This window comes from Centrocercus urophasianus, unplaced genomic scaffold (genome assembly GCF_019232065.1).
Source record: "Centrocercus urophasianus isolate 14NV4802_14NV808 unplaced genomic scaffold, USGS_Curo_1.0 seq_42, whole genome shotgun sequence".
Lineage (NCBI taxonomy): Eukaryota > Metazoa > Chordata > Aves > Galliformes > Phasianidae > Centrocercus > Centrocercus urophasianus.
In genome coordinates this window covers 2103168-2115009 of record NW_024885000.1, presented here as the reverse complement: position 1 = coordinate 2115009, position 11842 = coordinate 2103168, and the positions used below count along the sequence as shown (strand labels likewise).

At 51.4% G+C, this 11842-nt stretch overlaps 1 protein-coding gene across 6 annotated transcripts; it reads right to left on the bottom strand.

Annotated features, from left to right (window-relative positions):
• Positions 1-1080: 1080 nt before the first annotated feature.
• Positions 1081-11315, bottom strand: INKA2 (inka box actin regulator 2). Of its 6 annotated transcripts, XM_042833776.1 has the most exons (3): positions 10734-11141; positions 6962-7116; positions 1081-2895 (listed from the first exon to the last, which is right to left on the bottom strand). In XM_042833776.1, exon 3 carries the CDS (start codon positions 2887-2889, stop codon positions 1933-1935), a length of 957 nt encoding a protein of 318 aa, XP_042689710.1. In that variant the 5' UTR covers positions 2890-2895; positions 6962-7116; positions 10734-11141; the 3' UTR covers positions 1081-1932. The 6 variants fall into 6 exon arrangements, 5 of the variants coding, with proteins under 5 accessions (XP_042689710.1, XP_042689707.1, XP_042689708.1 ...); XM_042833773.1 differs by lacking the exons at positions 6962-7116; positions 10734-11141 and adding an exon at positions 11237-11315; XM_042833774.1 differs by having other exon boundaries at positions 6962-11141.
• Between the last annotated feature and the right edge of the window lie 527 nt (positions 11316-11842).

Below are 11842 nucleotides of genomic sequence, written 5' to 3'. Positions count from 1 at the left end.
AAAAGAGGAGAAAAAGCCATTATCATTTCAGGAAAAGTCCCTGGAGAAGTGAAATGGTAATTCACAAATCCTCCCCACATCTATTAGCAAATCCTGCTCTGGAGACAAAAAGGGGTCGGGCGTCTGGCTCTGCTGATAGTCCTTATTGTCTGAATGCCTCTTAAGGAATATTAATTAAATACATATTTTTTTTCTCCCAAGAATGTGGAGATGCAACTACATTGTCTCACGATTTTCAAGCAGCTGTTTGAAGCCTGGATCACGCTCAGCTTGTCACTGTAAACACCCCAGAAAATCCTACAATGCAAAATACCCTTTGGAGGTACACTCAGGGGTCAGAGAGGGCACACGGGCAGCAGGAGCAGTGCTGGGCATGGGGTCAGCTGCCTGCACAGCCAGGGAAAGGGGGGAATTTGGTTCTTGGTTCTGGAAAGAGCTGTTGTGCTGCATTCTGCTGTTTGGTGTTGCTGCTGCTTATAGAAAGCTCCTTCTCTTTGCTGGTGGGAAAGGACCGGTGGGGACTGGGGGGAGCATATGTAATAAACAGGATGGATTGCTGATAAATAAAACACTGCAAAAACAGCTTTTCAGCATTCAGAGAAATGTGAGACAAAACAATCAGACCTAAAGCCCGTGAGGAAGGAAAACAAAAGCTGCTTGCAACTCAGGTTCCTGAAAAAGCGCTGAGCAGCGCTGGCAGATGCTGACCCGCTCTTCTCTCCTTGTATGGGCAGAAGCAGGGCTTGCCTTGTGCCTATATTTAATTGCTGAGGGGAGAAAATATTTCTCTCTCCATGCCTCTCCTCCACCGGCCTGTGTGTCCAGGGAGGCTGGAAGAGTTGCACGTTTGAAAAACCAAACACTGCTGCTCCCATTCTTAAATTGGAATGAGCAGAACAGGTTTTTGCAACCCAACACCACAGAACTCAGCTGTGTGCTGAGCCCTCAGGACGTGTCTCCAGTGGGATGGGGCCTGCAGACACACGCCTGACCTCAGCCTCCATGCTGGGGTTTGGGTCTGGGGGCTGAGGCTGACATGCACGGTTTGGACACTGAAACCACGACACGGAGCGCTCCGTGTAGGGATGATGCTGCTTTATTGGTTGCTCTTGGAGAGCGGGACGCTGAAGAACTTGGTTCTTTCAGGACAGGGTTTGTACACCACAGCATAAGAAACAAAAGGATAACAAAGGTCTCTTGCAAAACTGTGTCACAGTGCAATGATAACAAGCAACATCCGTGGCAACGTTGTGTTGTGTCTCCATGTGACCCCTGGGAGAAGAGTGTGGGGAAAGAGGCAAAGCTGCTGAAATGGGCCAATGTCACAGCTCTCTGAGCACGGATCTCATCCTGCTGCTCTGTCTGCAGGGGAAGGAGAGTGCTGCAGGTACAGCAGAGATGCAGCCTGGGTGGAAAAACCAGCTGAAACGCAGCAGAGCTGGGATCCAACACCTGCAGTGGGCGACTGTCTGAGCACGGCTGTCTTCTGAATTCAGAATTTTCCTTCCTTTCAAAGAAGTCCTTTGGGGTCATCACTGTTGAAATTGTCAGGCTCAGAACCCAGTTTTAAGTGCATGCAAGCAGGAGAAGATTTTTCTTAAAAAATTATATGTATATTTGCACACTCATACACACACACACGCACACAGTGAACTTTGTCCTGCCGCTGTTTCAACCAGAGGTGACCTGAATCTGCTGTCAGTGAGGCAGGCTCTGGGAGCTGGCTCACCCCAAAAGCTGCCAAAGAAGCTGATGGTTTTCACAAACAGCTCCTGAGGGCTTTCAAGGGGCTGAGCCAGCAGAGATGCCATGTGCTGATGGCCAAAGCCACAGCTCACTCCATGGGGAGCTCTGCCTGCTCGGTCCTGGCAGGGCACAGCGCATGGCCTCAGTCTCTGGTTTGGAAGATGCTTGGGGAAGCCATCGACCAACTCAGACCCAAACAGCTGTATTGATATCAAACCCGGACTGGGTGTAGTCTACAGTATCACGGACTTTCTTGGTGCCCATTTTAGGTTTCTCCATATGGCTTTCCACTTTCGGGCACCTCTCCGCTTTGCTGTGATGGTTCTGGATGTTCCCATGAAGAGGGAAGTAAAATGTCCCCTTGAGTTTGTTTGTCTTTTTGGGTCTCTTAGAAATCTCGGGCTGCTTGTCTTCAGGCGGCAGCCAGCAAGGCTTCTCCTTGAGAAGCCGATCCCGGTCTGGCCGAACGCTCCTCAGGAACTTCTTGAAGATGTTGGCTGTGAGGGAGAACTTCCTGCAGAGCTCCTGGGACCTGCCAGCAGACAGCGATGCTTCGCCCTTCTCCCCTTTCTTGTCCAGCTCTGGCAGGTCCAACCAGTTCCCAACCAGGTCGGCGAAGATGTTATCTCCCAGGACCAGGGGCTGCCTGTTTCTGCTCTGGGACATGAGGGAGGATGTCCAGTCACGGCTTTCATCACACACAGTCCATCCCCCAGCCATGCCTTGGCTGCTGCACTCAGACGTCCTGGGATGTGCGCGCTCTGTTCTGGCTGGAGCTGGGGAAGGTCCCTTGGAGCGGGAGCTGTCCTGGCCGCAGGAGGAGGAAGAGGAGGAAGAAGAGGGGATGGCGTCTCCGAGGCGGCCGCTCTCTGGGAGTGAGGTGGGACGGGGCAATGCTGGCTGTGGCACAGAGCAGGTGAGGGATGAAGGGCTGCAGCCCCCAGCTCCTGCTCGGCTCCGTGGCCGCTCCTCCGGCCCCTCTGTGCCACCCTGACAGTGCGGGTGCTGCTCAGGGACGGGGCCTCGGCCCCCCGAGATCTCCAACTGCTCCAAAGCTGCCTGGACCTGGAGCAGCTTTAGCTCCTGCAGTGCGCCCATCATGCAGTTCATCTGCTGGTGCAGCCCGTCGCCCACCTCCTTCATGGACAGCTGTGGGAAGAAGCAGGCACTTGTCAGTGTCTGGGAGCCCCAAAAAGCAGCAGAGCTCCCTCCCCTCCCCTCATCCAAACACCGCACGGAACGGCCATCGGATACGTCTCAAATTCTCCAGGGATTTGAAACAGTTTAAAAATAAGTCAGACCCTCTGGAAACAAGAGAAGCTGACAGAAGAAGGGGGGTGTTGTGACCTGACAACAAAAACAAATAGTTGGAGATGGCAGGAATCGCCTGGCAGAGCCCCAAGGCGCAGGGCTGGGAGCAGCCGGGCTGCCTGCAGCTGGAGCCTTCACTGCTGCTTTTGTTTGCTCTGCGCTGTGCAGCGAACAAACGGAAATCAGGAGTGGGAATAATGAGACTGCGCCTTCCCCTGAGAACTGTTTCTATACCCAAAGTGCTACAGTAAACGGAATCCTAGTGAGGATCACACATCACTACACAATGCCTATTCGGAGCTGAACTCTCTCGTTACAGGCACTTCTCAGTGGAGGACAAAGAAATGTCGACGGACTTGAAATTTTGGAGGTAACATCGAACAAAATCCAAACTTATTTCCAGGAAGGCAGCAACCTCCTTGATTCCCACGCTAGGAACATTAGCAGCATTGCTGCTTTATCCCTGAAATTTGCCATACAGAATTAACTTCCCATGCTTGCAAAACTCCAGTCTTTTTTTTCCAGAGCTTCTACATTCCCATCTTCTTTTGCTCCGCTGCTTTCTCTTTAGGTGGGATCTGGATCACATTCCCAAAGCTGTGCCATAAAACAAATGGGCGATACTTTCCAACAGCTGCCACTTTGGGGAGGGGATGGGAAGGAGAGGGAGAGCAGCAGGGGCTGGGGCTGGAGGTGCAGACGTCGCATCCATGCAAGGTGGTTTGCAGAGCAGATTAGCGCTGTCTAGGAAAAGCTTTAGCCTACGCTGCCAGAAACAAGCCCTTTAAAAGGCTCACTGCATTTTTTTTCTGTGTAGCCATAGATCTTTTAAGTTTAAGGTGAAGGACAGCTGCGCCTTTTGTTCAGCTTCACCATCTCCAGCTTTAGCTTTTTACCTCTCCTTCGCTTTTGCTTAAATGAATTCAATTATTTGCTCCATTTCCATTTCCCAGACCTGAGCTTTATGCCAGAGCAGCCAACAAAAGCTTTGCCCTCCTGCAACAACCCGAGTCCAAAAGCAGCAATCTCCACACCAGTTTCTGAGCACCAACCTCTGCCTGCACTTCACCACCCAGAGCCAAAACCAAGCCAGCAGACTGCACTGATTCTTCAAAGCCTCCCTCCCAAGAAACAGTCATCACTCAGAACAAATGCGCTGCCCATGAAGACACAGAGAACCTCTCGCCCTCCCAATTACTGCCCAGATTCCCCAACTATCTCATTTTTTAACACCAGCAAATAAACCTCTACTTCTGCAGATATGCAAATAGTGCCCCACTTCCAGACTTACAGCTCTCGGGTTACCAGCACAAAAGCTGAGGCCATATGTTCTACAAGCCTCAGACGAAACTATCACCTTACCTCTCCAGATTTGCTGTAATGCTTCTCGTCCTAACCTTTCTCGCCTTATTAATGGAAGTCTGTTTTATCTGGGGCTTTGCAAAAAGCTGGATTTGGAGCTGGCCCGGCCCCCCATTGGCTGCCTCTCATCAAATCCCCTGCAGGCACCGCGGCGCTGAGTGACAAGGGTCCTTGGTAATGACTGGGCTGATCAAACCCCAGCATATGCTGGCCGGCTCCACTGCTCACCTCATTGATTCAATTAACTCCCCCATGATGGGTGGCATCATTACAATGCATGCCTTATCCGGCGAGGCTTTATTAAGCATTAATATTTCATGGGCAGCATTTGTCATCCGTGTGATCGTCTCTCACAGATGGACTCATCCTCCCCCCAGGATGGGGTCTGAGCCCCAGAGCACCGTTCCAGCACTTCCCTCATGCTGGGAAGTGAACCTGAGCAAAGGAGCCAATGCCAGCCTGAGGAGTGTGAGCCCCTGGAGAAGCAGCACAGCTCTTTTCCTCTGCAGAGATGCTCTCCCCTGAAGGATGCTGAGGTTTGGATGCTGATTTTGGGGATGGCTGCAGTGTCCCCCCTGGGAAAAGGAACTGATCCCACTTTCACCAAAAGGATTGCAAAGGCTTTTAACTCTGCTTGCAAACACTGCTGAAGATTCAGGTTGTGGAAGTTGGAAAGACAACAAACCCCAATCCGACAGAAGCCTGCACTGTCTTCTGCTGTTCACAGTGTAGGATCAGTACTGAACGAAACCCAGCCCAAGTGAAGTCACCGACTGGAGATCATTGTGCAGGGCCTTGGATCCCATCCACTTGTAATTACTCTGCGGTAATTAAGAGTACGCACCCTGGAGAGAGAACTCTGGGGAGGAAAGTTTCTTCCCTCGTGCCTAACAGCCATTCCTTCCCCTCTGCCAAGAAGATCTCACCTCCCCAAGTTCCCACTCTGCGGGTCTTTGGGCTTCAAGCAGTGGAAACAGAAATACCTCCCCCAGAACACAGAGCTGGCCAGGGGGTGAGGTTAAGCAACCTGGGCTGTTGGATGAGCCAGGCTGTGCAGTGACACAGTGGAAAGGATGCTGGCTGTGAGGTGCTGGGAACACAGGGCTGAGCACAGAGCCCGAATGTGGCGTGAAAGGAATTTAAGTGCAACTTGAGACAGAGCGTGAGTGTGGCACAAACCCCATAGAACCCTCATCTGGCACAGAGCCCCTGCCTGCACTCACAGAGGTTATGCAAGTGGCTTTATGTAACCCGGGCACTGTGGGCAGCAGGAGATGCTCTGCCTCGTGCTCCTATGAGCTGCAAATCCCAGCCAGAGCACAGGGGAAGGGGCTTCAAAGCTTCGCCTCTGCTTCCAACAAAAGACAGATGGGAACTGCGACAGCTCATGGGCGTTCAAATGTGTCAGTTAAAGCTGGATTGCCTCAAACTGCATCTCAAAATCCATTATTTCAGAACATTTCCCTAAAAAAAAAAAAAAATGGCAAGGAAGAGTTTTACTCCTAGAGCAGCCACAACTGGTTTACACAATTTATAAATCAATGAACCTCCCCCGGCTAATTAACACTGCAGGATGACAACTCGCCCCAAGGAGCCCTTTCACAGGTGCTGGCATTTTAACAAATTCAAACCCAAATACCTCAGATGTGTGAAGAAGGGAGATTCCTGCAGCTGTTTCCCACCCCACAGATCAATTAAGTTTTTAAACTCATCCAGGGAAAGAAGTTTTTCCTAGTGGCATCTAATAGACTGTGGATGCCCCCTCCCTGCAGGCATTTGAGGCCAGGCTGGATGTGGCTCTGGGCAGCCTGGGCTGCTGGTTGGCGACCTGCACACAGCAGGGGGTTGAAAAGAGATGAGCGTTGTGGTCTTTTTCAACCCAGGCCATTCTAGGATCCCAGTGAGTGCCTGCTCAGTCCCTCTGTGCACTGCCTGCTCAGGGCTACAGCTGAGGCGGAACCGGGAAGAGCTCTGAGCATGGCTGTGTAATGAGGAGGAAGACAGATGTCCGGCTCTGAGGTAAAAGCAGTGCAACAGGAGGAAGCTATTCCTGAGAGGAACAGGAAAGAGCAAACGGCAAATAGCAGCTTGTCATAATAGGGCTGATAGGCAACAGAACCAGACAGAAACAATTGGTATTTAGAGGGGGTGACCTAATGGAGACCAAAATTATTTTAGAAGTGCTGAGCTGATCACATTGTTTCCGTTTCTGTTCGGGTCACTGTGATTAATCTTCTGCAAGCTGGAACTGTCCCAGCTCAGGTCTGCACTGTGCAGGGAGCTTCCCTCCAGCTGTGCTCTCTGGATGCTATGGCTTGCAGTGTTCTGCCTGTCCTTGAATTTCTTCACATGGATTTCAAGTCATCTTAACCTCTTTTCCTTCCAGAGTAAATTAGGGTGTAAACCGTGAGCGTGCATCTGAAAGAGGAAGGAAGGATGCTGAAACTTTCCCAAAGGTTTTCCCAGGAGGTTAAGCAGATCTCAAGCAGATGTTACCCGTGGAAGACACGGTTCACAGCACTTAGTTAGCTGTCCTCCTTACCCTGCTTCTTTCCGTTCAATTGCAACTGCCATTTGTAATGGCAGTTTGCAGCCCAGCAGCCTGCCTGCACTGGGGTATCATAAACATTCCTGAACACATGCAGATGTGGTTTCAAAACTACAAGAATCCAATGCAGTCATCTTCAGGAGTCCTCCCTGGAAATAAGAGGATCAGGCTCAGGGTTACACATGATGGGAAATCTGCTCCTGAGCTTTCTGCCCTCCTCCAAAGCAACACCAAGGAGGGATTCTGCCATAACCTCCCAGGTGCCACCCCCAGGGGCGATGGAACCTGCAAGAACTGAGCTCTTGATCAGCACAAATATGCTGTGATTCTACCTGCTGACATCCCTGCACAAGCCCAGGCCTTGGTGCCCATCACTGACACCTGGTCTGCTGGACCTTGGGTGAGGACAGCACTAACGAAGGCACAGAGGATCCTTTCTGAGTGTGACAGTTACCAGAACAGGACCCAGTGTGAGACAGTACAAAATAATTGGCTGTAATTTTCATACAGAACAAATGTTCTATTCCTGTAAGATATTCATAGCAAGAAACTCTGTCTCCCAAGATGTACATTAATACAAGGAGGGACTTGGACCCTCCATCAATCTCAATAATTTGATGCATTTATAAAGCAAGCGCAATGAGGACATTCAGAAGTTCAAGTCAGAAGGTTTTTTTTGTTGTTGTTTGTTTTAAATATCTACCAAAACCACAAAAAAAACCCCAAAAACTCAAAAACAAACAAACAAACAAAAAAAAACCACAACAGAAAGCCAAGAAAGATGAAGGTGCTCAGATCCAAGCTGCAGCTCTGGCCAACTTGACTGTGAGCCCTCACTCAACAGCCACACAAACCCCAAAGGCAAGACAAATCTGCCCCATGGACATAGCAGCCCCTAGCCAGAAATAACAAGTGATTTATTCTTCTGATTGTGGAGGAGCCTAGAAATCCCAACCCCATTGTACTACGCTGATGTTACTATGTATAAATGCAGACAATCTCTGTGTCATTAAGTTTACAGAGGTAAGGCCATCTGCAGCATGAGACGTGCAGATGAAATTCTGGAAGGGCTGCAAGCACACACTGCTGGCTCCAGTTCAGTTTTCCATCTACCAGGATCCCTCAGCAGAGCTGCTCTCAAGGAATTCTTCCAGTCTGTACCCACACCTGATGGTCCTGGCCCAAGTGCAACTCCACACTTGGCTCTGTTGAACCTCATTAAGTTCACATGGACTCACCTTCCGAGTTCATCCAGGTCCCACTGATGGCATCTCTTCCTTGCGTGCCATATCAACTGCGGCACTCAGCTTGAAACACGGGACCTCAGAAAGCCTGATGCCCACAGCCTTCTGTGTAGAGAATTTATTTGCTGGGAGAGGAAATACTAAGAAGAACAGTTGGAAAGCCCAACCAGCTGCAGCACTGAGATCAGTTTAGAAGCAAGCTGAACTGGAGGAACTGACAGAGCACCTGGTGCCACAGGAAGAGGTGAACACTTGCAGACAGAACACATGAGCAGCCCTGCAGAGCCTCACCCAAGCACTGCAGACACAGGTGGGGCACCTTTAGACATGTGAAGGTTGGAAAGAGCACTAAAAACCATTGAGTGCAACCACCAGACCATGCCTGTGACTGCTGTAGACCATGCTGGTGTGACACCCAGCCTTTTCTTGGTGACTCCACCTCCCAGGGCAGCCTGTTCCAATGCATCACCACTCTTTCTAAGAAGAAATGTTTCCTAATGACCAATCTGAACCTCTCCTGGCACAACTTGAGGCCATCACCTCCCATCCTATTGCTGCTAAGTAGGACATCCAGACTCCGGCGTCCTTCCCTGTGCTCAGCTGGTTGGTGATGCCCAGCTAAATGCTCATACATTACTAGTGAGATAACACTCAGCAGCTCAAAAAGCTGAGATACTTCTGTGCCTCAGGAGGATCTTTGCAGACTCAGAGTCTGGCTGCTAGTCTTTTGGTATTTAGTTTAATTGCATTAATGGAAGTTGCATAAGTGCTGTGGCAGGTTTCATGACTGCCATACGAAGGACAGATGCCAGAAGGAGTGGCAGAGCATGACGTACTCCATGCCAGCCTTACAAACTAGAGAGGTGAACAAAGTCTCTGTATCTTATGTGCAGAGGCTGAGGGGCAGTGAGCTGACCCAGCGGGTTCTGAGCTGCTCCTGAGGTTGGTGCCAGCACTGGGATGAGGCCACAGTGTCAAGAATGGATGCAGCTCCACGCTAGGCTCACGTGTGGCTGTGATGAATGGCTGTGTCAGCTGAGCTGTGCCTGGCTTCACAGTGCCTGTGAGTGGAAGCTTCTGAATGAATTCCAATCAAAGGGACACCACACATGCCAGAAACTATCGGCTTACAATGGAAAACATGCAATAGGAATATGAGCGTTCTCATTAACTGAAAAGGGCCAAATTTATCTTCAGGAGCTGCTGGGAGAGGCCTGGGGGGCATTCCCAGAGCCTGACACTGAGGCTGGGTGTGCATGCCTGGACCCATGCTGCTCTGTGCCCTGTCTGGCAAAGGGCTGGGTGAGCTCAGCACACAGCTGTGCTGGGATATCCAGGCACAGCAGCCTCAGCCAGGCACACAAGCACTTCAGTACGGTCTTAATATACAAAACAGGGACAAAAAATAATTATCAGAGCTGGAATCTTCAAATCCCACATTGATGGGGGATAGAGTTGCACTGGAAGATAACCTTTCCTTGTGAACTGGGAGATGTGCCAACATAAAAAAAACACAAAAACAAAAACAAAAAAAACCCTTCTCAAAACCAGCAAACAGCTGTGATGGTTGAAACTGGAGCAAACTTGTGCAGGTCAGGAAGCCTCACACCTCTGCCTTGTGCTGCCCAGCTCCTCAGGTGCACAGCTGCCCCCATGCCCCACTCCTCCCTGACCATATCTGCTCCTGCACACACTGCAGATCCCTGCTTCTGAACTGGATGCTCTCTGACCAGGCTCCCATTTAGCCGCACAGGGGGCAGCTGTTGTCTCTATCTGGCAGCTCAAACAAACTGAGTCCTTCCCACATGAATCTTGGTTCTGGTGCATTTAATGGCTGGAGGCACGACCTGCCATGTAATGAAGAAAGTGGCAGGAAGGCAGGGTCAGGAGGCTCCGTTCCCACTTGCCATTGAGCGCAGATGGCCCCAGCTGTCTCTTGCCCTGCTTGCCGGTCTTTAAAGAAACATTAATCTATTTTAATTCCAGGCTATCTTGACAGTATTGATTTTTAAAAGCTATTATTGCTGAGGATATCACTTACAGTTATTTTAATTAATACAGACCTCCCACCTCCAGTAAATCACTGCTTGCTGGCATCGCTGATGACAGCAGTGCTTTTGGAGCACCCTGACATGGCTGTGCTGGGCAGCACCAAGATAGGAATTTCTGGCTGAAATAAGTTTTTAAAGTGACAATACTCTGGCTAATAAAATGCTGCTCAGGGAATGAGATGTACGTATTGCTAAGACAAAATGCAGGGTTAGTGACGTTATTCTAGGCATGCTCTTTTGGATGCTACTCATTTAATCCACCTTGCTCAGATTTTAAAGACCTTCCAGGTTACACTGTGCTGAGGCTCCAGTGGACCTCAGCATGTCTCTCTATTGACTCAGCACTGTTGCTTATACATGAAACACTTCCTGTAATTCATGAAGGATAGGAAAACCGTGGGTAAGCCTCTGTCACAGAACTCTATCCGAAATCACCATTCTGTTAAGCCCTACACCAGAAACTTCACCTACCCGTTCTGCTTTGCCTCGTCTTCCCCTTTTGTTCTCGTTATCTATTTATCGGATCGCTGCACTGCTCCCCAGACAAACCTCCGAAGACGATCCATAACGCAGCAGTTCATCCCGCTGCTCCATCCCCAGCAAAGCCCCGAGCACCAACAATGCCCGGCTCGCAGACAAGCCCCAGCAAGTTCTAGCAGCGAGGTTACAATCCGAATCCGAGCGAGAAAACAGCGCTGATTTACGACAAAGGCTTTCCTATTGAAGAAGAGGTATTTTTCCAAACGTCTGACGGCTGACAACCGCACGCTTTCTTCGCATCATTTTGATTCCTGCCAACTTACTCTTCTCGCACGCTCCCACAAACGCTTCTTTGATTCCCGATCTTCGCTGACAGCCGCTTCTTTTTCCTTTTTCCTTTTTAAAGCGCCCGCTCGCCCCGCCGGACGCGGACGGCCCCGCCGCTCCCCCGGCCCCGCGCGTCCCCGCTTCGCCCCCCGCCCGCCGCCCCCTACCAGCTCCTGCTTCAGCCGCCGCAGGTGCTGCTCCATGGCCGGGCTCAGCGCTGCCCCTCCATGCGCCGCTCCGCGCTCCGCCTGCACACGGCGGGGAGGGGAGGAGAAGGGAGAGAAAAGGAGGGGGGTCCCGGCGCTGCCCGCCCCGCGGGGCGGCCCCAACCCGAGGCCGATGCGTGCGGGCACGGCGCGGCGGGGCGGCCCCGCAAACCCTCCGGTCCGCTGGCGTTGGGTCCGGGCGGTGCGGGGAAGGGCGACCCGCAGCTCGTGGGAGGGGGATGCCCTGCCCTGCCCTGCCCTGCCCGCAGCGGGCGGTGAGGGGCTGCACAGGGACCCATCCCACCGCCAGTGCGGGAGACGGTGCGCAGAACCGCTCCTTGTCACAGAATCACAGAATGGCCAAGGTTGGAAGGGAGCTCGAGGATCGCGAAGCTACAACCCCCTGCCACACGCAGGGCCACCAACCTCCACATTTCATAGTAGCTCAGGCTGCCCACAGCCCCATCCAACCTGGCCTTGAACACCTCCAGGGATGGATGGGGCATCCACAGCCTCTCTGGGCAGCTGTTCCAGCACCTCACCGCTCTCATAGCAAAGAACTTCCCC

Bases quoted from the DNA above. Each gene is read 5' to 3' on its own strand.
- INKA2 (XM_042833773.1), bottom strand. From the start codon at position 11,272: ATGGAGCAGCACCTGCGGCGGCTGAAGCAGGAGCTG. The intron at 2,896-11,236 runs GTAGGGGGCGGC...TTCTTCCCACAG, and splicing joins GGCGGCTGAAGCAGGAGCTG to CTGTCCATGAAGGAGGTGGG.